This window comes from Onychomys torridus, chromosome 8 (assembly GCF_903995425.1).
Source record: "Onychomys torridus chromosome 8, mOncTor1.1, whole genome shotgun sequence".
Lineage (NCBI taxonomy): Eukaryota > Metazoa > Chordata > Mammalia > Rodentia > Cricetidae > Onychomys > Onychomys torridus.
Window position 1 is genome coordinate 54,007,965 of NC_050450.1, and position 26,985 is coordinate 54,034,949.

A 26,985-nucleotide genomic window follows, 5' to 3' on the forward strand; every position below is an offset into this window, starting at 1 on the left:
AAATTATTGAGCCAGGATGGACAATACACTGAGTCTCACCACTAACTGACTGAAATGATTCTGATGATTGTGCTATTTGCATTGTGATAAAATTCTGGGGATGGTGAAGTAATATAAATGTATTTTGCACATAAGCTATATATGACGAATTTAGGACCAGAGTATAGCAGGCTGAATGGTGACCCCTAAAGATACTAAGTTCTATTCCCTGGGACCTATAAATATTGGGTTATATAGCAAAGATAGCATTGAAAATTAAAGACAAGCAAGCATGTATCTTAATGAGCTCAAACCCAACGAAGTCACCAAGTTAAAAGCTGAACTTCATTTGTCACATGTTGTGCTTAAAAACAACTAACACACACATCATGCATGATCTCTCTAGATGAACAAAAACTGACAAAAGACACAGACCAAACAGGAGTCAAAGAAAGAACAAAGAAACTGTTATGAAAGCAAAAACACTAAACAACTTTCTCAATTTGTGGGTGAGGGGCCAGTAATAGGCAAACTGCAGGGAATGCTGAAGCAAGATGCTACAATGAAAGTTCACTTGAGCTCTTCTCTTGATGATAAAGATAGTTAAAGCACACAGAAAAGAGGAATTTTTTTCCAGCACTGTAGCTTAACAAAAATCAAATTGAAGGAGAGGGGCTTTAAAGGCAATTTACTTAAAAAAACAAACGTACATAGTTTAATACAATATGATTTATGTAAGTTAGATTTAAACATGGTCTACATTCAATCTGCAAATAAGTATCTATTCTAACCATTCACTAACAAATATATGAAAGAACTGTTAAGTTTTCAGTCTCTCCAGATACAAAGGTCTCAACCAAGACAAGTAAGACCAGTTGTCCTGCCAGCTCTCATGCAGACACCCAACCCTGCCAACCATTAGCTGATGATGAACTTGAAACTAGTCTTGAGGAGGAAAAGGACCCAGGCTGAGGAGACTAAGGCAGAGGAGGAAGAGGGTGGCCTTGCAGACCAGAGACACTCCTTCCAAACATCCACAGGTAACCAGCTTTTCCTTCAAACCATCCTCTTCCCTCACCCATCACTGCTGACTCCTCCTTTCCTCAAGTGTCCCAAAAGATCCAGGGGATCATGCACTGCTGCCATGTATTCAGGTATTTCCTGTTGATAGGTTGGTGTTGAAGATGGAACCTGAGGCTTCCTGTACACTAAGGACCAACTCTGACACTGAGCTATACCCTTGGTTATTTGTAATCACTAAAAATACAAACACACATAAACACTACTATGGATTTTTTTTTTAATTAAACTTTAAAAGAAAGAAAGAAAGGAAAGAAGGGAGGGAGGGAGGGAGGGAGGGAGGGAGGGAGGAAAAGAAAAGGAACCTATAGAAGGCTAAAGATGGATGTCTCAGGGGTTTCCTATGAGAAGATCAATGCCAGGAAAGGAAAATGATCCCAATGCTTACTGATCTGGGAACAGATATGACACACACTGCCCTGGGTAACTCCACTTCAGCTGCTCAAGTAACTGGAGTAGAAATGTGAGTATACATTGCACTCGATGCTTTTGCTGTAAGCATAAGTCAGTATATGTATTTCCCAAGAACTGCTCTGGACCCCTGTTGGAAACACTGCCTAACTTTGGTTCTCCTCATGGCTTGTGGAAAGTGAGAACATTTGTTAATACTAGGAAAATTAAAATCGTGCCTGGCCCCCCAGCTGGCCTGGGCAGTTTGGCAGGCCAAGACCCTAAGGACTAAGGGGAGCACCCTCTTGGCGCCACTCTTAGAGTTCTGCTGGCCAATCTGTCTGAGAAGCCCCACACTAGTCAAAATGAGCTCACTTCACCTACACAGTGTTCTCCTCAAAGTTCCCATAAGAAAGGTACTGTCAACTATAGGGCCATCAAGGTTACTAAGAACCATGAATCTGAAAACTGGGGCTCCAGGAAGAATTGGGGAGGGAGGAGGTATGATTAAAATACAGTCAATATATTATATGCACATATGAATTATCAAAGAATAAAATATTTAGAGTTCTTCATCCTTTTGCTTAGAGCTAAGTAAAGTTGGGTATATAAAGAACTCAAAATATTCTCCCTGAACTAACCGCTCAAGCAACACAAACCTTTAACACCATGTTCACAATCAGCTTTGCCTATCTCACAGTTTGGCTCTCCTTCAAAGATCCTGATAAAGGAGCTGACTGTCTTCTACTCATGTACTGTATCTACAGTCATGATAATCCAGGCATGAAAACAGCTTCACTCACCATCTACAGATGAGGAAAACACTCTTTTCTTCATGACTCATTAAGAACCAACATTACGTTTGGTTTCAAAATCATCAAAACTGACTCCATGGGAAAAGTACTTGCTATACAAGCATAAGGACCGGAGTTCAGGTCCCCAATACTCATACAAAAAGTCAAGTGCAGAGGTGTCATCCTATAACCCCAGGATTCCTGGGTTCACTGGGTTAGCCAGTCAGTGAATTCCAAGGCTCAGTGAGAAATCCTGTCTCAAAACTGAGGTAAAATGTATATAAGCAGCACATCCAAAAATCAACTGCAATGTACATTTGCCTCTACATTTGCCTCTACAAATGTACACACAAGAGTGTGCATCTACACAGATGCACACATACACCCTCATCTTCAAGTTTGTTCCCAGAGAGACTCTATGCTCACACTGGTCCACCCAGCATCCCTCTGACCCTGTTTGTTCCTGTGATTCAACTGTTAACCTTCTCAATTTTTAACTATCCTGATTTACCTATGAAATCTGCAAATGTGCCATACATAATAAATACCTAAAACAAAGGAGTGTTAACAAGCATTTATTGGATTTCGATTTTATTATTTTACTTGCTGGTATCTCAATGTCCTCCAACTCAACCTAACATGCTTGTTTTTTCTCACTGTATCATATAAGAAGATTCTATTATCCATATGGCCAGAACTGGACAACATAAATTCAATCTTGTAAGACTAAAGACCATTTACAATTTATAAAATATGTCAGCAAATCCACATATCTCCAACACCACTGATTCAAAAGGTGAGAAGATCATGGTTAATATTTATTACAGTTATAGCCAAAGTCTTCACTGCCTTGAGGGACATATGTGGCTTTACATCAGAATACATCAGAAGGGTTGTTATTACCTTCCAAGCCAAAATCTTTGAACATATGTGAGTCTTAAGTGAAGTATATCAGCTCACAGGAATGCGGGATCCAGGCATGCTGTCTACCTAAGAGACTTCTTAAATGAGCACATGCTGAATCCCTTCTCTCTGTTTCCTGTCTGAAAAAAGGCGGAGAACTTTCCCTGCCACCTGATCCCACTATCACGATGACTTGTCTGCCCAAACACAAAGGGGTCAAGCCATCCCAGACTAAACATCTGAAACCATGAGCCCAATGAGTCTTTCCTCCCTTTACTTTTGTTTCTCTCTGGTCATAACAATAAGAAAAATAAAACAAGTTAAAACATGTAATCCCACCAAAAATAAATAGATCCTACTGTCAATATTAGCAAAAGAATGCAGCAGTAGGCATCCTCTTCAAACTTGCCCAATCTGCCACTGACTGAGAAATGAGTACCTTTCCCACCATAACCATGTCATCGGCCAGGAGGGCGAAAATGTATTTTCTTCTTCCCTGTCTCAGCACTTGTTATCACGCCAACCACACTAACCTGCAGCACGCTGTCACTACAACTGTAAACTGGTCCAAGTTCCAAAAGGCAGCATGTAGCAAACATTTCAAAATACCTTTAACTAATAACTCCATTTCTACAAAATTATGCTAAGAATATTAAAAAGCACGCAAAGATGTTCAAAGCAGTGATATTTATGCTACATTACTTATAAAAACTGTGGCATATCTATAACTGGAATATTACATTATTGTCAAGAAAAAAACACCATTAAAAAAAACAACAAGAGAAAGTACAAGCATCTGCTATCAAGTCCAAGAACATGAGTTCAATTCCCAGGAGCCAAATGGTGGAAGGGGAAACTCCTCTAATCTCCAATGCTCACAATGAGACCACTGGTATATGGATGCATGTACACACACACACATACACACACACACACACACACACACACACACACACACACACATCATAAAAAAATGAAACCATTAACATTAGAAATCATCAATGCATATTAATAACTTTAAAAACAAAACTAGGCAATGAGTAATGAGACAAAACCAATATTTTAAGAAAACATACATATGTATATAATTTGTCTTCACACATGCATACATGCATACACACACACACACACACATACACACACACACACACACACACCCCACTCTCCAAAATGTCACAATACTTGAAGAAGGTGCTATAATTGTAAGTCCCTGACCCCTTTTTTAAATTCTACTTCAGAGGGCTGGAAGGGTGGCTGGGTCAATATAGTATTTGTCATGGAAGCATGAGGACCTGAGTTTAATCTCCAGAACCCATATAACAGTAAGACAAAGTGGCACACACTTGTGCTCCAGCAATGGGGAGGCAGAGAGAGGACGATGCTCAGGGCTTGCTAGCCAGCCAGCCTAGCCTACTTAGTAAGATCCAGACCAATAGGAAACTATCTTTGTCTTTTTCTTTTTTCTTTTTTTTTTTGGGGGGGGGGGGGAGTGAGACTGGCCTCAAACTCACAGAGATCCACCTGCCTCTGCCTTCTGAGAGCTGGGATTAAAGACATGCTCCACAACCCCCAGGTGAGACACTGTCTTAAAAAACAAAGTATATGGAACCTGAGGAATAACACCTGAAGTTGACCTCCAGCCTTCACACACAAACAAATCATGAACATACCTGCACACACATACACACTAACAACTTATTTTTAGTTTTTCTATAATTGGCATTTATTGTCACTTATTCCAGATCTTTCTAAAGGAGAATAGTCAGTTCTCTAAACTCAGTCATACTGAGGCCTAAAAAACAAGTTGGGTTTTTAAAGTCCTTGAAAATATACACATTTTCACTGATCTGCCAGAACAATCTGAACATTTGTGCTCCTATCATTTCTCATGTTTCACAAATGATGCCTGGTGAGTCTCAGGAGTGTGCCTTAGTTAGATCCAGTGACATTGTATCATTAATGTAATGGAGACACATCACCCAATAGTAACTGGCAGCCCTAACTCCAAGTATAACTGGTTCTGCAAACAAACTTTACGGGAGTCTAGAGTTGAAATCCCACAGCTATATCATCACCCTATATGATACCAAATAGACACCTAAAAGAACCAGCTATTAGTTAAAACATCTCCAGCCCAAGTCCAGAGGAGGAGAGAGGTCTTTGTCTTTCCTGTGTTGTGTGGCATTGGGGATCAGGCCCAGACCTTACATAATAGAAAGGGAGGGCTGTACCACTGAGCTCTACCCCACAAAACTCCTCACAGAAAACTCTGAGCACCTTCACCACACGTCTTACTATTCTATCAGTATTTTGTCAGTCAATATTATAAAACTGTCTGTGCCATGATGGGATAAAAAGAGTTGTCAATGCAATGAAGAAAAACAAGAATGCTTGTGGCTGAAGCACATTGGCCTACAGCTCCACTAAGTCCAGGTAACAAGCCAAGGAGACCTGTATGCAGCAGGCAGGTAAAATATTCACAGCAACACATTAGCTGAGAAGCCACTAAAACCACCAGATGATTTCTCCTCCTTAGGAAGTTTAAGATGTTATTATTAACCATATAAGAAAGTCAGATTCTTGTCAAAAGTGAATGTGATCCACTCTTTCCTTATCTGCCCAACTACCATCAGGATTCCCATCAGCCATAAAATAATTAACTCTTCTGGACTTGCCAATTCTGTAAGAACTTCATTAGCAAACAGAGTAGGATAAAGCAAGCTTTAAGATGCAGACAATTCACAGTGAATGCACCCATTTGCTCAAAGAAAGACAGTACAGTCCAATTTTAACTTAAATCTAACTGTGTTATTACCAAGGCAAACAAGGATGGTGGGAAAGGAGTGGGCTCATCCATGCAAAATTAGTATTATGTATGTACAGTTATCACAGCACCGTTCTACCTCTTTCCACAATACAAATAGCTTCTTCTGACCCTTATTAAAGGCCTCCTGTCTCAGTCACTGTTCTATTGCTGTGAAAAGACACCACAGCCAAGGTAACTCTTATACAAAAGCAAGCAAACTCTTATAAAAGAAGGCATGCTTGCTGTTTCAGAGCTTTAGTCCATTATCATCATGTCAGGGAACATGGCAGCATGCATGGTGCTGGAGCAGGAGCTGAGATCTACATCCTGATCCGAAATCAGAGGGGGAGGGAAAGGTAGAAAGACAGAAAGACTGGGTCTGGCATTGGCTTTTGAAACCTCAAAGCCGACCCCCATTGACACACTTCTCCAACAAAACCACATCTACTCCTTCTAAAATAGTGCTACTCCCTGGTGACTAAGCATTAGAACATATGAGCCTATGGAGGCCATTCTTATTCAGAGCAACACATATTTCATTTCTTAGTAGACACAATTAAGCACTATTTGTTGCCCATAAATATAGTCTATGATATGAACTAATGTCTTTGAAAAGGTTAGATTCCATTAAGAATAGTGAGAAGAAGTGGCACTCTAAGAGAACATACTGCACCCTACTGCTTCTTACGCATGTAGTACATAAACAGATCCTGACTGACTGACATGTTTCTTTTCTGTCACATACATCCTTAGGACCCAAGAAGGAAAAGCAACAGATCAAATCAGTTTTAGAACATTGTGGAGGGCACACTTTACACTTTCAGAGTCAGTGTGCTAATCAGAGTGTTAAGAAAGAAGTGGAACTGTGTTATTGCTGAATTGTGAATGGCACCTGCTGGGTTCTGGGGAAAAAAATAAAATAAGAAAATTTAAAAAGCTCTTGATTCAGAAGGCCAGTATTGTTCATGAAACATGTCTTTTCACTTAATGTGACTTTTAATAAGATTTAGCAACTAAAAGGTATTTTAAAAAAAAAAAATTCGGGCACAGAACCTTTGATTAATGAATAAGCCAGGGTGATGAGACCCTGTCTCAAATCATCATCATCATCATCATCACTACGACCACCACCTATTATTTCTACCACATAGCCTGTATATGTAGGTCCACTCTAAGAATATAGGGTTCTTCAAAGGGAGCTCTAGATTTATTTCAGCTTCAAAGTCTCCAGCACTCCCTCTGACACAGGTATAGGTGGCCTCAATCATGCAGAGTATTGTTATAAGGGCCTCCCCTAAAGGGGAGATATGCTTGTCTTCACTTAGTCCTTACTCCAGGTTAAAGTTTGCTTGGCATTCCCACTTGATAAGATCAATACCAAGACAACAACCTCAAATCTCTGGTGGCACAGCCTACCTCCTTGGACATTGTTGTCTGGATTTGGAAAACACACTGGAAAACCAAGTAGTGGGAATTCTAGCATTTAGCACACCTTATGTGAAAACCACTACCCTAAATGTGTAAGCAAACCTGAAAAGCTTTGAACAGTAACGCAGCCGAGACTGGTCCCTAGAACTTTTCTCCATCACCTCTACTCTCATCTAGTCAGCCAGACACATTCTGTCAAACACTTCTCTACAGTCAGTAACAGCAACTGGCACGTGAAGAGAAACTCTGTAATGTGAGAGAACCCCACTTAAATGCTTTCCTTCTTCAAAAATAGCATAGGCTTAAACGTAACAACCATTAGAAATCTTCCTTCTGGAAACAAAAGTAATTTTCAAGGAGAAGTTGTATTCTACCAACTTCCAAGGTGGAAGACAATTAGGCAACATCTCTTGTTAAGAGAGAACAAATGGACCTGACTCTGCCCATACATCACAGATACATTGCTGGAGCTTTAGCACAGACATGTTTTTGTTCCAAGGAGGATTGTATGCTGGTATTTTATTATGGTCCTCAGGGAAAGTGATGAACATGCTGGGTATTAGCCTCTACAGCTTATGGGCCAGCTCTACAAAAATCTCTTTTGTCGACTAACTTCATCATCGACATCAATCTAAATAAACTATACTAATACCCAAAAGCAATAAATGTGTTCATTTTGTTTCCTAAAAAGAAGCTCAGCTGAGGTCAGTAATTTCTAAATGACAAAATTTTAGTCATTGGTTGCAAGACTTTTACTACAAAATATAGATTTAGAAATGTAATCAGCCAGGGCTGGGGAGATGATTCAGCAGTGAAGAGGCCTTACTGCTCTTGCATAGAACTAAGCTTCAGTTCCCAGCACTTCCCCATTTCAGGCAGCTCAGAGTCACCTGTAACTCCATTTCCAGGGGCTCCAATGCCCTCTTCTGGCTTAGAGGATCCTGTATGTGTATGATTCAGACAGACAGACAAGTAAGTATATATACATATATAAAAAATAAAAACAAACAAATATTTTTTTAGAAGAAATGAGTTTTTAAGCCTCTAGTTTATTTAAAACATGAAGAATTGGTCCTCTCTCCACTACATCATTTCCCTGGTTCTCTAAGATCCCATCAATAAAGCCAAAACACCACCTTTTACAAACACTCTTATCAACTCAGCAAACTACGATTATCTAACCCAAACTTCTGAATAGATTCAGGAAACAATCTTCCTCCAGTTTTATTACTGCCATTTTATGACCACCAATCCAACACAATAATTACTGTAAAAGAAAAGTTTCACAATTAAGGGTGCAAGGTACATGCTTGTAATCCTAGCACTCAGAAGCTGAGGCAGGAGGATCATAACCTAAATGAGTTCAAGCTAGCCTAGGCTACATAGTGGGCTACATCCTGGCTCAAAAACTAATTTTTAAAAAAGAGTAAGAAGAATCAGCCACAAGAAAGCCTCTCTTCCACACATAAACCTTTCCCCATTATATCCATGTGCAGCATCACCCAAAATGACTACCAATGTAGTCTAATGCACTTAATACTACAGAGCAACTCTTACCTCTGGAGCACATACTTTCTACAAAACAATTTGGTTATAAACTAGTAGTTAAAAAACAGGTTTGTAATCCCAGCTTCAAGAGGCTAAAAGTGGGGTTGCAAAACCCCAAGAAAAACTGAGTTCTAAATCAGCCTAGGTTATAGGTAGACACACAAAGAGAGGGAGGGAATAGGGGTAATAGTCTATTGCTATGCAAACATTCCCAAGCAAAACACTCTTAAAATGAAGACACGAGAAGTTTTTAAAGCCACCAAAAGTGTAAAAGGCAAAGCTACAGAAACCAAATTTTCTTTAGAGACCAAGAAGTCTTCTGCTATAGGCTGACAAATACACTGAAATAAAAACTAAATTATTGGACAGCCTCCTAAAAACTCTCAATTTGATTAGCACAGGATTTCAGATATTTTTCTGAGGAAAACCCTATATCCAGGGATCTGTGATGGCATTGTTCTTGTCCCCTAGCCACCCCAAAGTCAGGTCGTTGGCAGACCTGGAGCAAACTTGATATTTGTTTAAAAAAAAAAAAAAAGCCGGGCAGTGGTGGCACACGCCTTTAATCCCAGCACTTGGGAGGCAGAGGCAGATCTTTGTGAGTTTGAGGCCAGCCTGGTCTTCAGAGTGAGATCCGGGAAAGGTGCAAAGCTACACAGAGCAGCCCTTTCTCGAAAATCCAAAAAAAGGGGGGGAAAAAAACAAAAACAAACAAAAAAAAAACTTCAAAAATATGTTTCCAAGTAAACCTTTACCTTCACTCCTAGAGACTGTTTTTTTAAAGGAAGCAAATCATACTGTGAAGTTCATCTACTAAAGACAAAAGATGCATTCAAACTTGGTCATAAGTTATATACACATATCTACATGAACAAAGGTACTCTATGAATACGGTTAACCAACAGGCTCTAAATGAAGTTCAGTGTTGGGAAAGTTGAAACCGTACATCTAGAACTCTCACAAATGAAAAGGCATTTCTTCCTCAAGTAATTTTACATTCAGAAAAAAAAAAATGACCCCACAGTATTAAAAAATATAGTTACCATAAATAATAACTTATTTTTATTATCTAAAATATATTATCTTAAATATTTATAAAACCAAAACTCAGACATGCACAAACCGTAATTTATAAAAAAAAAAAAAAAAAAAAAAACATAAGGTACAAAGTGAATATTCAATTTCTACCAAAATCTAGACTCCAAATTAAAATTGGAATCTCATACTATCTGTGCATGTGAATATACATATACACATTCCAATAACCTTTCACTAACTTAAAACAGGCAATCACAAGAATTGATTCGAATAGTGATAATAGAAACATAAAGAACAGAAATGTGTATGTCAAACAATGGAACATTAATCTCTCAGAGCTTCCATTAGTCATGATCATCTTAGAACAGTCTTGATTGTGATGGAGAATTGGGTATTGCTGCTTCAAGGGCACCTGGAAAATGTCTAATTTTCTGTTCTTTGCTACACCCTCTCCCACAACTACTGTATGATGTATGTTTAGTGTTCATGAATTAAATACGTTTCCCCAATTCTGAAATATCCTTTGGCATTTCTGGCAAAGTACAAGCCAACTGGAGAACAACTACTCAAATGATGATTTCAAATTCTTAATTTTTAAAGAAATGGTGATTACTTTAACAAACTTAACATTTGCATCTAAAGCAAACTAGAAAACTGCTGCAAAAATTACAAATTGTACTTTAATGTTTTTAATTTATAAAATCATAGAAGTGTTAACGTATAAGCTTATCCTTATCCTAAAATATGAGCATTGATTTGTACAAAAACAAATGCTGTTGGCTAAAGGCTGGGCATCCCTACTAACTCTCCAGCTCCCCCTCCTCTCCCTGATATGTGCACTCTTGTCCTGCATCCTCCAGAGTCAGTCAACACAGACAGCTAGCTCCACCTAACTCTGAAGCAGGTTAGGCCCACAGCAGGATCCCCAAGCCTCTAGTTCTCATTAAGAAAGCAGCAACTGCAACGGGCATAGTAGAATGTACCTACAGTTCCAACTGCTCAGAAGGCTGAGGCAGAAGAACACTTGAGCACCAAGTTCAAGGCCAATCTCAGCAACAAAGTCAGACTCCCATCTCAAGAGGTAAAAAAAAAAAAAAAAAAAAGAAGGAAAGAAGGATGGAGGGAGTGAACAAGAGACACAGTGTTGTTCTTAGGCTTGTTCTCTCCTGAAATGAGCAGAAATAAAGGTGCCCTGCACACATCTTCTGTAACCATTCTCACCCTGGCTTCGGTTTCTCAGCAGTCTGCATGCAGATATCATTAGATATTGATAATATATCTGCTTGTAGTTGTTAGATATTGATAATCAGTGGGGAGTCAACACTGTCCACTACACTGTGAGCCTGCCAAGGGCAGGTACCTCTTGTTATTCTTTTCTGTACAGGAACCTCACTCACTGTACAGTTTTTAGTATCACTGTGTACCTCATGGAGAAGTTAACATGATGATATTGAATCTCAAAAGGCAGAAAATAAAGAGAAATGGAAGACAAAGGGGGAGTTGGCAAAAGTCAGGAGAAAGCAGGACCAGTGAGAAGCAGCATGAAAAAGTGAGTGCAAAAGTGTGTCTGCATACGTCCCTCCCACACAATCAATCTCCCAGAGGTTCTGGGGCTCAACCTCTCTAACTATTAGAGTCAGCCATGACCAGCATAGCAGGCAGAGCTGCAGCAAGAGGAAAGGGCAGAGCCACTCACAGCCCCACAGTACTGTTAACCATTCCTCAAAGCTCTGCAGCACTGCACACACTGTAAACTTAACACAACCATGCGCCTCTTGTTTTATACACACAACAGAACTAAAGACAAAGAGAATACAGTGAACACAATAACAAATTCTAAATAGAGCAGCTTCAGAATGTATAATATAAAATTTAATTCCTAAGTATTAAGCAAATATGTTAAAAATGTAAAGGAAAGCTAAAAATTACCATGAGTGTATTAAAAATTGGGGTAGCATAAAATAGAAACCACAACTTCATACCTATGTAATTGTAGGTTTGCTATGGACAGAAACTCATATATACTTTTGGCTTAGTACTTAAGCTAGGAGATGACAATAATGTTTCTACTAAAAACTTTTATCCTTATCTAGTATATTGTTGCCTCGACTCTATCATGTACCACATACTCACATCATGGGTAACCCATTCAAGAAATAAATTTTTGTTCAATGCATTACAAAGAAAACCACAATGTCCAGCCAATAAAAATTAAGCTTTCTGATCCCTAAAAACATAAACAAGAAACTTTAATATAACAGAAATGCTTTTTCTCCAGGTTAAACTCTCCCTACAAACTAATTTATTAAGAATGATAGACTTTCCCTGGGTTCAATCCTCAGCTCAAAAAAAAAAAAAGAATGATAGACTTCAAGTGGTCATCATTCTTCCCCAGACATGAAGAAGCAGAAGAGAAAACCATTTCATTTTGGAATGTTTTCATGTAAACTAGAGTAGACTCCTTGAGATGAGCCTTTTTTAAAAAACTACAATTTTATAATCTGTTTTAAGTTCAAAATATATTTTACTGTTTTATTTAAACAAAATATATGTTTACTGTCTTTTTATTAAAAAAAAAAAAAAACTACTCTATATTCTATGAACCCAAACATTTTATTTGTTTTTTTATCTGGTGCTGAGACTCGAATCCAGAGGCTAGCACTTACATGGCCAAAGAGCTATGGCTGAACTAAGCCCAGCCCATCAGTCCATGAAGATAAATGTTCTAATGGAAGAAGAGGTACATACAGACAGACATGACTGCAACAAGATTTGTTTTAAAGAAAGAGTAAGAGCATTAAACATTTTTAAATAAAAGACAGTCATTATATGTAGTTAAGGCATTCTGCACCACAATCTTAGAGGTGAACTTGCAACTTGTAATTTAAATTTCAGTAAAGTTTGAATGCTTCTCTTTCTATACACACCATTTTCTTATTTGAACTTCAATAAAAACAAGAACAATTTATGGTCAAGAATATAACAAAGAATGGGAAGGAACAGAATGAAAAATGGAAGCTCTTTCAGTGTAAAATCACCATGGTCTGTTAGTTGAAACAACAGTGGACACATTCCCAATACCAAGATGGATATGAAATAAATAAATAAATAAATAACAGAATATCAAAATTTGAGCTTACTTTGTGCCTTTTCACAGAAGTTTATCTGAAAGCCTAAAGTAAAAGAGATAAGTTGCAGTTCATTTGCTGTAAATCAAAGAAACCAAATCAGAGCATGACATTGCATCTCGATATTACATTGTGAATAAAACTAATACAAGAACAGTTCAAACCACTGCACCCCACCATAGAGACAAGGACAGCAGAGGGCTTCCTGTAAACACTCAGCTCTTTCAAATGCACTGCTGTACACTCAAAGTTTAATCATCTTTCATCATTAGTCTTTATTTTTCCCATACAGTCAATAAAAAAGTTTTAAAAGCTGTTTCATCAATTTTTTAACGTTTTCAACCTACAAATTCAGGATATATTACAATTTATTTTACTAGCCAAAATTATTGACTTAGAAATGCCCAAGCTAATTATTACCCATGATTAAGAAACTTTAGTAATTCATAAGCTATAAGACTTAAATAAAACAAAATTTTCTAAACAATTTGCTAACTTCAAGTGACAAGAATAAAATCACTAAAGAAAAGGTAAAATTCTTCTATAGCAGGTGTGGGAGCAGTCCTTGCTAGGTGTAATGGTATGCTTTGTAATTTCAGCACTCATGAGAGACTGCCTCTAGGTTGAGGCCAATCTGGCCTATATAGCAAATGAGACCTTATTCCCCTACCCCACCCCACCCCCCAAAAAAGGTATCCTTGGGAATGCTATGGTAGAGTAGATCATTAGAAGTTATAGAAAGAAAATTTGTACCCTCTCATATGAACTTATCTCCAGTTCTCATAGGATCTGGTGATACCCTGTGTATGCACCATATCCATATATCATTATCTGTCAAATGGCCCTGTAGAGTAAGTAAGTCATTTACAAGGTAAAGCAGCTGCAAGTCTCAGCACTCGGGACAAGGTTGAGGTTACAAATTTGAAGCCAGCTAAAGCTACAAAGCAAGACTCTGTCTCACAAATCAAAATGAAGCCCAATGCCTTTGCAAAACATTCTTTTACCTCCTAGTTTACTGAGTCAAGTCATGTGGTGTTCTTAGATATCTGCCTTTACTTGTATATATTACTGCCTTGGGAAACAAAATGGGACGAGAAACAAATTGTTTATACAAATTCAATCAAAACATGTTTTTTTAAGAGCTCAATGTAAAAGAAGTTTTACTAGTCCTTCATATCCAGTTGTCAAAAGCCTTGACACTCTAAGAAGATACAATTAACATTTACAATGAATAAAAGCTGGAAAATGCTTATGCAGTTACTTTCATACAACTAAGTAACCTATTGCTGACCATTTAATATCGCAAATGGTAATCAAAAAGGAAACAAATGGAAACTTCAAGAGCACAAAGTCCTGGGAAGCCTGGACAGCAGTGTACTCACACCTTACATGAAGGTAAGGTGCTGCACATCAACTATTCAGCAGAAGAGAACACAGGAAGAAAACTAGAAATCCAGGGTCTTCACACTGGAGCATGCAAAAGCTAGCCAGCCTCCTAGCAGGCAAAACGAGCAGAGTCCAAGTCAGGAAGAAAGGGCAACCTTGAAACAGCACTGGAAGAGAACCCTGAGAGAGACTCCAAGTTCAGAAGCAAGTTTAGTCATCCCAGCAGCAGAGACTGGGAAACAAATAACAATCATACTTAAGACAACAGTTAACTTTCTCTTCAAAGCAAATGGCTGTTACAGGAGGGAAGGGGCAAGGGGTGAAAGAACTATGAACAAAGTAGCAATGTGAATGAATGGTGGAGCAAGCAAAATAGTTGCACACGTCTTTAATCCTAGCACCGGGAAGGCAGAAACAAAAGCAGGCAGAATTCTGAGTTAGAGACCAGCCTAACCCACATATCTACACAGCAAGTTGCAGGCCAGTAATAGCTACATAGTGAGACCCTGTCTCAAAATAAATAAATAAATAAATAAAAATTTATATATACTCGAAAGGTGTATGTAAAAGCATGAGTCAAAACTGAGTACAAGGCTTCACATGCACAAATACACAGTAAAGTCTGATAAAAACAAACAAACAAAAAAACAGAGGGCTGAGGAGTGGCTCAGTTGAAGAACATTTACCTAGCATGTAAAGAAGCTGGGGCTGAGAATGGCGAACTACCACCAATTATTACTGCTCCACATTAAAACTAACCTAGTTTGAGTGCTAAATAAAATTCCTAAAACTTTAAGTTCTGCCATCAATCCAGGGTTGTTCGACTAAAGGTCTGAAGATCTTGATGCAGAGCTATAAACTTGCTCATTTTACTTAACTATGGATGAGATAACTAAGTGTCTGAATTCTGAACCCTCAATTGTTCACTTCTAAGAATTACTTCTCACTCTCTGCAGACGTGGCCACTGACAGACAACTACAACACAGTATTTCACCATTTTCTTGATAATTCTATCACTTCTCAAAAACATCAATTAAATATGTTTAAAAAAAAACTATTCTAGCTAAATTATTTTATGCCCTATGTGTGTCTGTGTGAGACACTTGTGCAAGTCAGGAAGTTAGTGCCCAGTGGATCACTGTGCTTAATTATACTCAAAGAGCTTGTGCAGCTGGTTGGAGTAAACCGATAAGGAGCCCCCAATACCTTCACCTTTGCAGCGTGCGTGTTCCCACTAATATACGCACATTTGTTCAATTAGAGGATTCTCCTATCTCCTAAACTCCATCCTGCCATTCATCTACACGAAGTCTTCCATCTCAGGGGTGCTAGCTGTCAGGTCAATCTTTTGATAGTAACTGATCATGCAAGCCTTCCCTCTGTTCTTTATACCCTTATCTACTCTTTAGGACTCAATTTTATGACCCTCTACTTCACTCTCCCTACTGCATCGGGGAAATCCTTTTATTTTCCTGGTCCCAGACAAGTAAACCTTTGCTTTCCTCTAACCAAAGAGGCAGAATCCAGACTCTACAGCACCAAATGCTAATAAGGCTACAAAGGAAATAAAGCTATATGAGGATTTCCCCTCTCTCTTGCTCTGGCTCATCCCAGGCTTTCCCCTCATTCCCCACTCCTCCCTTCAAGTATGAGATCTCTTAACAGGCCAATACTGGAAATCTGTAATTTACTGTAGAAGATGGTCTGTAATACTTTAAAAGCCTGGTTATGCTATAAAATAAAGGCAGAACCCAAGCAGTATTTGACAAGTGGTAAACAAAATGAGGGGCATCATCGCACCAGCACTGAAGGTGCTCCATGAAACAGCTCCAGATTTCTTGTTTATATATAAAGTTAAAATTCAAAACAGGAGGATCTCTATGACACAGGACAACAACAGGATATCTAAGAGGAGCCCCAGTGAGAGCCCATTACGGGCGGGGTAGCAGGCCTCAAACCAGGGCAGTGACTCACAGAGATGAACACTTACAAGTAAAGATGTACGGACTACAGGGTAAATAAACTGTGTGACTCACTGGGCCACACCACAGCTTCTACAAGATTCTTTTTCATTTTTTTTTTTTTTTTTTGCCTTCGTTCTTTGTTTGTTTTTGTTTTTTCTTTTTAATTTGGTTTTGTTTTTTGAGGGAGAGGTTGCAAGGGCAGAGGGCAGATGTGAGGGGACAGGGAGATAAGTGGGACTGGAATGCATGATGTGAAATCCACAAAGAATCAATAAAAAAATTTAAAAAAAAAAAAGAATTTGAACTGATAAAAAAAGTTAAAATAACATCCAGTAACCTCTGGGGTTGAAAGCTGTGGTTAATCCTAGCTTCGGCTGTGTAGAGCCCTTACAGAGTTATACGGTTGTCTCTGCTCTCCTTCCTTTGGGTTGGCAGTATAATACAGTACATATCCTCCTCATCTGAGCATTTTAGGGCTTTGAGTTGCTGAAATACATCACAAAGCCACATTAACATAAAAGAAATCAGACTCCTTACTGGCTCATGCCACAGCCCAGGTACAAATCCTTCCTTCTAGCACAAACCTGGAGATTATTGTTGCTGGCCACCTTCCAGCTTCCACCTCAAAATCCTGGCACGTCTTTGACAGCACAGCTATGCCCAACACATCACTATAGCTCCAAAATCAAGTTATCTAAACTGGTCCTAACTTTGTATTTTCACTGTACTTCAGAGTAACTTCTACAAGACTTCTTTTCTGATGGGTTGTTTGCTTTTTATTTCTTGTTGTTATCAAAAGGGAGCTTCCCTAATTTAGTAATTCCAGATTGTCTACCTCACTGAGACTCCAGTCATCAAATTCTTCCCATGATTTTTAAACTCAGGATTTTGTAGTCCACATATGCCTGCTCTTTTTCTCCTTGTAGCCAACAGCCACCCTCTCTACTTTGTGAGTGCACAACTGAATACCACATTGTTCAATGTAGCATCCCAGGGTGAACAATTTAGGATTGTGTGACATTAAGTAAGGACCTATCTTCTGTCAGATTCAGGAAGATCCAGAGTGTTCTGGGATGATCAAAATGTCTAGTAAAGAAACCAAATAGAGCAGGTTTTCGTTACTACAGAAAGTTATCCTGTTCCTCCCTTGGATGAGCAACACCAACAGCACCTTCTCTGCCTTTCCAGGTATTCATCAGAGCAGCTTACACTACACAAAGCCCATCCTCTTTTTATTCCCAGGAACCTAACAGGGTAATAAGAAAAAACTCTCTGACAACCCCATACCAACAGTCTATGCTATGTCTTCGTTTCCACCTACAGTTTTTGGCTGGTAACTCCCTCCCTAAGGCAGGCAAGCCATAGAAATAAGAGTTTCTCTTCCTCAACAGTCTTAAGAGCTCTATTCGTCCCTGACTTCTCATCCCTGGCACTGAATTTCTCTGGCTGCTAGGGATGCCACTAAAGTGAAACAGCATCTGCTCAGCATGCTTGAGAACCCGATTTCCATCTCTGGCACCCAAAGAGATCTTCTGATCTACCCTCCTACAATAGAGTAGGCTGTAGGACCTTTCATAATCCAGAGGAGTTCTGGCCCATAACCTGAAGGGAGGAAGGCTGCTCAGAGAGGCCAGGACTGAAAGGCAGGCCAGCCTTGCTAAGTTTCCCCATCTAGTCTATGAACATAGGATATGCAATGAAGTCTCCATAAATATCCCGAAAGAGAAGATGCAGGGAGCTTCCAGGGAGCACTCTCGCGCTCCCCCCACCTCTCTCGCCTGTGCTCTCCAAGACCCCTCTTCCCCTCTTCTTACCTTGCCCTAGGAATCTTCTCCTCTGTATCCCTTATAATATTCTTCATATAAACAAGTGAGCTTGTTCCCTGGATCAGGAACTCCAATTTCTGAGCTTTCAACTGGCATGTAAAGATGAGGAAGATAATCAAGCTTTGCAATCAGTTCTATCTCCTAACAAACAGTATCAGAACTGAAGTAGAAGTCACCCAGCGAAACTGATCCCTAGCTTACTGGTGAGAAAAAATCTGTACACCTTTTGAGGTCACAACAGTCTTCTGTGTCAACAGAGGCAAAAACAGACACTGTTTTTCAAATAAATGTCTTGTCTACAGCTCTCACTGTGCAGTCTGGTGTCCTGAAGCCTCTGACATCCCCTAAAGTGACTACTACTTCCTGACAAGCATCTAACACAAGTCCCAGGGTAACTGCCAAAAGAATCAGAAGAGGGGTTGGGGAGATGGCTCCCTGGTTATGAGCACTGGCTGCTCTTCCAGATGACCTGGGTTCAATTCCCAGCACCAAGATGGTGGCTCACAACCATGTGTTAACTCCAGTCCCAGGAAATGCAATGTTCTCTTCTGGCCTTTCAGACAGACCAGGATGTTCATGGTATACATACATACATGCACACAAAATACCCACAGAAATAAAATAAAATAGAATCAGGAGACACTAAATAACGTCACTTCTTGGCAAAACCACACATTCAATACCTATAAATATGTCATTTATGTGTGTGTCCCCGGCCTCATATGTAACCCCTGTGCTTGCAGTCAAAACACACACACACACACACACACACACACACACACACACACACACACGTAGTACTTTCCTTATCCTTCTTAAAACTGGTTTCAAGCAATTTTGAGTAAGATGAAATACAGCAGAGCTGTAAAAGGTTCATGTACTATCCACTTCTGTGCTCTTGCCTAGTGGTGGGTACCATGTGCTGTTCTTGAACAATCAAGCTGCACACGGTCTGTTTTCTCCTTTGAAAGGCCCACCTTGGGCAGTGTTAGGTGATGGCTCCTTGTACTGATCACCAGTTTAGCTGATCTTATGACTCCTTTCACCACACCAATTGTACATTAGACAAAATGTGAGAATGTATTCTAAAAGAGTATCTGTTACTTAATCTTATTGACTTTGCTCTCATTTTTAAAGGCATAAGAGAATTTCAACATATGCTTTAGGAGAGAACTAATTTACTACACTGTATACGTACCAGGTCATGTTAAAAAATAGTAAAAGAAATGCTGTCTGGGGCTGAGAATGAAGTGCACAGTAAAATGTTGCCATGTGTGATGGTTAATCTCAGTTGTCAACCTTGATGAGATTTAAAACTACCTGGGTGGAGGAGCATCTTGATTAAGTTAAAAGAAGTGGGATGTCCCAAACTCTGTGGGGGGGGAGGGTGTGGGGGGACACCATTTCTGGGCTAGGATTCTGGACAGTATATATATACTTTATATATATATAAAGAAAGTGAACTGAATACAAGCATTCATTGCTCTCTTCTTCGTGACTATAGGCACCATGTGGCCATCAACTTCAAACCCCTGCCACCGTGACTTCCTGGCCATGGCGGACTAAACCCTAGAACTGTGGGCCAAAACAAACCTTCCCTTCCTTGAGGTGCTTTTGCCAAGCCATTTGATCACTGCAACACAAAAAGTAACTAAGCCATAGCGCAAATACAAGGTCTCAAGTTCAACAGCTAATATCCCTATAAAAGGCCGGTATAGGTGGCATATGCCTGTAACCCCAGAGCAGAGGTGACAGACAAAGGGCTCCTTCACTCATTAGCTAACCAGTCTAGATTAATTGAAGGTCCTCAGGTCCCAGTGACACCATTGTTTAAAAGAATGGCTATCTCAAGGCAGATTTCTGACCCCTACCTGTATGCATCCTTACACACACACACACATGTACTCACAACTTGTGCACCCCACATGTACACACAAAGAAACAGTATTCTGGGACAAGCAGGCAACTATAGGATTTGGAACTCTTCACTGTCTATAGTCAGGATTTGTTGTTTGTTTGTTGTGAGTGTGTGTGTGTGTGTGTGTGTGTGTGTGTGTGTGTGTGTATAATAGTCTTATATATCCCTGGCTGGCCTTGAACCCACTATGTAGTGGAGAATGATGCTGAGGTTCTGTTCCTTTGGCCTCCACTTCCCAGGGCTGGGTCACAGCACTCACTACACCCAGTTTACATGCTGCTTAGGCTAGAATCCAGGGTTTCTTGCATGTTAGGCAACACTCTACCAACTCAGCTACATTCCCAACCCTGAACTTGGTTCTTTAAACCACACACTAAATCAAAGGCAGGTTTTCATATATGTTTTATACATTTAAATATTGCTAGGAAGAGACAGCGCAGTGATCTTAAATTTCTACTTTCTCTTAATAGACACACTTCATGACATTTTAAAGTTTATGTTCCTTCATAAATTTATCATACTTTTACTTTAATTGGAACATATAAAATGCTCACCTGAAAGCTAAATATGTGGGTATTAATCACATACTATATACCTTCACTACCTAAGGAGAAAATAAAGAAAAATTGCCTAGATCAACACATTAAGAGAACCAGAGGTACATTTCTGCTTACAGCAACTTGTATAGCAAGTGCTTTACAAATGGCTAAGTGTTTCTCAGAATCAATGGGATTCTAAACTGGACATGCTGGTCCAAACCTGTAGTCTCACCCTTAGAAAGATTACAAGTCTAAGTCCAGCATACAGGGCAAGACCCAATCTAGACTAACAAATAAAAACATGATAAGTTGTAACTATGCTAACTACTTTGAAAAAAAGGCATTTTTAAAGTGAAAGTTCCTAACTATGAGTTTAAGGCTCTATTTCTTTTTAACAGTCTTCTTTAATTTGTTGTGTATGTGCATTTGGGTTTGTGTTCATGTAGAAGCCAGAGGTCAGCATACACTATCTTCTTCCTCAACTGCTCTTCAACTTACGTTTTGAAACAGCATCTCTCACTGAGCCTGCTGGCTGCAAGCTCCAGAAATCCTTCTGTATTTCGCTCCCCAGGGCTAGAATTGTAGATGCATGCTGCCATGCCCAGCCTTTTACATGGGTACCGGGGATCCAAACTCAGGGCCTCATTCCTGCACAACAAGTGCTTTCCAGACTGAGTCATCTCCCTAATGTCCTTAAACCTTCTTAATAAATTTAACTTCTCACATTTTTAAGAGATCTTTTAAATTCATTACATATTAAATGACTAGCAACTAAAGCAGGTAAATATCATTTCTAATAATCTTTACACATGCATAGTATTTTATGTTTTAAGGCATTTTCACATGCAATAACCTAATGTGATTCTTAAAACAGTCTATAAGCTGTGTATTCTCTATTTTAATAGATGAAAACTTATAGGAAATTAGAAAAGTCTGGTAATTTCCCAAGGGTGCAGAGCCTGCATATGGCCTTGGTTTTTCCTAGTCCAAATCCAGCATTCTCTCAACTTTGACGTCCTATTTCTAAGATACTGCTCCATGCAAAGGTAAAGCCAGGACCAGCACAGAAGAAATCCTGCTATATTTTCAGTGCTGAAATTCCTCACCTCTCAGCTGGCAAGCTTTATTCACCAGAATATTTGTTATTCTCGAACATACCTGTGGTGACTTCATGGAACATTAGGTCCTAGACTTACGCCTAGCTCACCTGAGTCTGACTGCCTGACATGCTTCCACTAACTTGGTTAAATACCTAGGCTTTTACAAGCCACCATGAGAAAGGCTCTTGAATATTAAGATGGCAATTGTACATGTATAAGTTCACTATACGTTCTTGAGCTAAAGAATTACACTATTACTTAGTACTGTACCATTCAAGAAACCTCTCAGTTGAAATTCGTCTATTATCAAGGAAATTATTTTTCAAATTCTCAGATTACTGAGAAAATAATTTTTCCAATTCTCAACTAATTATTGAGAATAAAAGCCCATTCATAGTAGCTCATTTGAATATTTTTTCTTTCTCAAAAAAAAAAAAAAAAACTTATCCTAAAGTCTAATACATTTTTATAATACTATTTACCCAACTTAGTAAGCAGATATACATTTTGATAGTTTTAGTCACCAAATAATCAAGGGAGGAAAGGTGGGGGGAAAGGCATATTCAGCTTGTAAATGTTTGATGTTTGTCCTTCTGTATATGGACTTAAGGAAATTAAAGAGAAAGAACATGAGTCAGAATGAATGAAGACTCAAATGTATGAGTAATAACAAAATCAGCTACTATTCTCTGTTAGCTGAGACTCTGTGGGAAGAATGCTTTAAAAATGGCCAGATCAGAAATACAACTTCTTTGTGAAAATGTAACTAAATGAACAAATGATGACTGTTAAGAAGCCAAAGTCACTACAATTCCCATTCCAGCTAACCACACAGCCCACAGACTATTTACAGCTACAATAGTACCTCCATAACAGCAACATTATCACCATTTGAGACTCTCAGATCCAGAAAACAACAAGGATTTAGTGTTTGAAGTAGAACAGTATCTTCTCTGGAATTCTAAAACTAGGATCCCTTAATAGTGAAAAACGGTGACATCAACGGGTTAGAAGAATTGTCTAACCCACAGATAATAAAGCTTAGAAAAAGAAATGTGCAAGCTGGGTCATAAGGGACTAGGGACCCATGGGGTAGAGACAGAGATCATCTCAAGTAACAGGATGAGCACTGAGAATATTGATGGTCAACACTCACGGCATCCTTCCGCAATGCCAGGCCCCACACTTTCTGTGCATATTCTCCTTGTACCTGCAAACAAGCGTTCTTACTTTCCGACTACGAGACAGAGGCTTCGAGAGGCTAGGTAATATACTCACAGAAAGCTTAAGTCTTGGTGGGGTGGAGTGAGGACAGGATTCAAACCCAAGACCCCAAAGCTCTGGCTATTAAGCATTACAATATAAAGGAAATAATGTTTCCAACTTTGGACCACAGTTGACCACAGATGGCAAGTCATGAAACAGTGCAAAGTCCTTTGTCACGCACGGTGCCTATCCTACAGGAGACTTTCCAGTGACTGCTGAAATGTATCTCTATGTGCTAAAACTGAATCTGCTGCTCATTAGGACCTGATCATGAACGGCTCCAAGAAAAAGTCTTTTGGGTAGCAAGCATATAAAATGAGGGCAAGGGGATGGCCTGGGAAATACAGGAAGACTTCACCTCAAATAAATAAATAAATAAACAAACAAAACTAAATCCAAAGAAGGCCACTGGTAAAGAATGGAAAACCTGGCTCAAACTAGAGGAAAAAAAGTTACTCATTTGCTGCTTAAACTCCAGCTTTCTAATTCAGATTATGCTACACATCATCTTGAACATTTCAAACACTTCTCTTTACTCTGAGCAATCGAAACTGATTCAAAACACAAGGTATAACTTAGCATGTTCCTGCATCAATCAAAGACTAAAGATTTTTTAAGTAAAGGTTTTTTTTTTTTAAAGTAACAATGAAGGAGCTGGAGAACTGGCTCAGGAGTTAAGAACACTTGTTGCTGTTGCAAGGGAGCCGGGTTTGATTCCCAGCACCCACATGGCAGCTCACAGCCATCTGTAAAGCCAGTCTCAGGAATCTGATAACCTCTTCTGACCTTTCCAGCACCAGGCATGCATGTGGTGCTTATACAAACACCCATGAAAAACATGCACACACACAAAATAAAATGTCTTTTTAAACATTCAGCCATAATTCAAAGACCGTTTAGGGCCCTTCCCCCTTTTAAAAAGGGTTCCAGAAATCAAAAAGCAGAGATAGAGGAGACTAGAGAACACCAGACTGATTCCTGACCATGTGACTTTGAGTTTCTATCCAGAAATCAAAAAGCAGAGATGGAGGAGACTAGAGAATACCAGACTGATTCCTGACCATGTGACTTTGAGTTTCTAGGAGCTCTTCCCAACTGCAGAATCTTCATATTCTCTCTTCTCTCTGCCTTGGCCCCATCTCTGTTCTTTTCAGACAGGCTTTCTCCGTCCATCTTATCAAGGAGACTGCCCTATTACTACCTTCCATCACAAAACCCAGCTTGTTGCCTTCATTTTTCTTAAGCAGCCTCTACTATTTACCGACACGTCTTCCCTTCCCCATTCTCAAAGGGGCATGCTCCACCAGAAGTGAGATGATAGCTGTGCTCACTGGTGTCTACACACTCAGAACAGCACTGTGTTGGCTCTAAGCAGCTGCTCAATAGTTTCTGAACAACATGAAGAAAAAAATTAATACAGGTTTTTCAAACTGTCAGCCTCTCCCCTCAAAAAGAAAAAAAATTAAAAAACAACCCTTGAAATATATATAATTTTACTGAGTTATTGTGTTCAGGTGGAGGTCAGGGGACAACTTGAAGGAATCAGCCCTCTCCCTGCCATGTAGATCCCAGGGATTGAACTCAGATCAGGCTGTCTCTACCCTTAAAATATTTTTTAAAAATTTTAAGTCACCCGTTGTGGACAAGACACAAGACAAGATAATCCTATATTATCTTAGCAGACAGTAGAAGTATGAGACCAAGAAATCAATCCTGGATTCTATATAATGTAACATGCAGCATAGTAGGCATCCAATAACTGACTCAATTTGAATTAATTAACTTAGGGGCCGTACAGAATACATCTTCTGAATGCTGAGCTCTTCTGTTGATGTGCCTATCATAGTTTAATATATAGACTAAATTTTTCTTACACAGAGGGGATGCAAACGCAGACCGTATTTCTGCTGCCTGAATCATGGCATGCTATCGTAAACACGAAATATTCAACATATAATCTGTTAACTAGACACAAGAAACTCTTTATGGAGAGTTTAATCAAAAAGAAACCATGGTCATACTGATAACAAGGATATCCAAGTGACTCTTAATAATTCAACATGAGTCCTTTGCTAAAGTTAATCAAGAGATTTCTGGGTTTGTCTGTTTCAAAAATAGCACTACTACCCCAAATCCCTCCAGTAAACTTAAGATATGGTCTGTAATGAGCCCAGGCCTGTATGTTCACATCACCTGTCAAAACTCACATAGAGATACTAAGGCCTCCCAGTGGGGAAAGGCCATTACAGGAGAGCTGTCTCGGATGCCCAGACTCGATCACTTTGACCTCTGCCATCCGGTTTCCTGAATCTCTCCCTTTCAGCCGAACTCGGTCTTCTATTTTTATCGGATTTTCTTCTCTGCATGCGAGGAGAACACACATCTCCAGCCTGGGTCGAAACGCCTCTCCGGGGCCAGCGGCTGTCTCCCCACCTTACAGGTGGCACTGGGCCTGGCGAACCCCCGCCCCTCCCACGCAGACACCCTGCAAAGTTTGGGGGACGGGGGGTCAGCGCAGGGGCCCGGCTCCAGCGACGCCCGGCGAGGCGCAAGATGGCCCTGAGCCGGCCCCACTGCGGCGCGCGGGGGCGGCGGGGCCGAGGGCCGGGACGCGGCCGACCTGCGAGCTAGAGGCCCGGCCGCGCGCGATCCCGAAGCCCGCGGGCGCCAGGTGAGCAGCGGGCGGGCGGCAGCCAGGTAGGCCCGAGCCGGCGAAGGCAGAGCCGCCGCAGCGGGCAACCCACGCCGGGCCCGGGGCGGGGAGACGGGGCGAGGCCGGGCCCGAGACGCGGAGCTCGGGCGGCTTCCTCAGACAGCCCCGGGGACGCGGCGGCTCACAGGCCGCGGTTCAGCCGAGCGCCTCGCTAGGGGCCCCGTAGTCTCGGCGCGCCCGCCGTCCTTACCCTGCATGCTGCTGACGGCCGGGTGGCCGGGGGCGGGAGGCCCGATGGGGCCCGGGGTGCCGCCACCGCCCCCGGAGCCGCCGCCGCCGCCGCTCGGGGTCGGAGCCGCCATTGTTGGAAGTGAGGAGCCGAGCGGCGCCGCGGCGGCTGCAATGCAGCAAGCTCGGCCTCTCGCTCCGCTGAGGGCGCGGCGTGCGCCGCCTTGGCCCCGCCCCGGACACGCCTCCGACACGCCCCCTTCCCCGTGCACGCCCCCGCCAGAGCTGACGCGCAGCCTGCAATTCAGGCTGAGCTGCTGCATGCAGCACCCAGGACTGAGGGCAGGGCCTGCAGTCCTGGATATGGTGGCCCTCTACCCTCCAGGGACCTATAGTGGCTTGCAGAATCAGAAATATTTGTGCATTTGAGGAAGGGAAAGACCTACGAACCCAAAGCTTTAGAACTACCTTCTTGGAACCTCAGAACCCAAAATCAGAGCAGTAGCTTCCTGTTCAGTCTCTCTGATCCATCCCTTCCTAAAGTGTCTTGCTTTTGCTGTGATCTCAGGCCAATGCTCTCAGCACTGCTGGAAGCCGGCAGGGGTCTTTGAAGGAAAAAGGAAAAGTTCCAATTTAGGCTTTTCAGCCCAAAATGCATGCTAAATATTTTGTCTATTTATTCTGTGTGGGAAGAGAACAGCAAACAACAAAAGGAGAGACTGTGGTGGCTAGCAAACTTATCTCCTTTTCAAGTGCAGGTTAAAAGGCGGCTTTCTTCGAGGGAGGCTATTTTTTAGTTCCAGGGGAAGAACCCAAAATCATAAGGCTGACTGTGGTGATGCATGCCTTTAATTCCAGTACTTAGGAGACAGATTTCTGAGTTTGAAGAAGTTAACCTGGTCTATATATTGGTTCCAGGATCTAGTCAAAAAAAAAAAAAAATTAAGGATGAAAAATATAAGATGAAATTCTCCTTCCAAAGCAACTTATCATATTGGAAAACATGGATG

At 40.5% G+C, this 26,985-nt stretch overlaps 1 protein-coding gene across 4 annotated transcripts in view; it reads right to left on the reverse strand.

Annotated features, from left to right (window-relative positions):
• Positions 1-26,224, reverse strand: part of Map2k4 (mitogen-activated protein kinase kinase 4) — a 98,654-nt gene extending 72,430 nt beyond the window's left edge. Inside the window, exons 1-2 of one of the 4 annotated variants that reach the window (XM_036197889.1) lie at positions 25,998-26,224; positions 13,107-13,139 (exon numbers count right to left, since the gene is read on the reverse strand). Coding sequence is in view for 2 of the 4 variants with exons in the window: in XM_036197885.1 (XP_036053778.1) it covers positions 13,107-13,139; positions 25,998-26,109 (145 nt within the window). In the remaining 2 variants the exon portion in view is untranslated. The remainder of the gene's footprint in view (positions 1-13,106; positions 13,140-25,997) is intronic. The other 3 variants (XM_036197885.1, XM_036197890.1, XM_036197886.1) reach the window with 3 other exon arrangements.
• Positions 26,225-26,985: the final 761 nt, after the last annotated feature.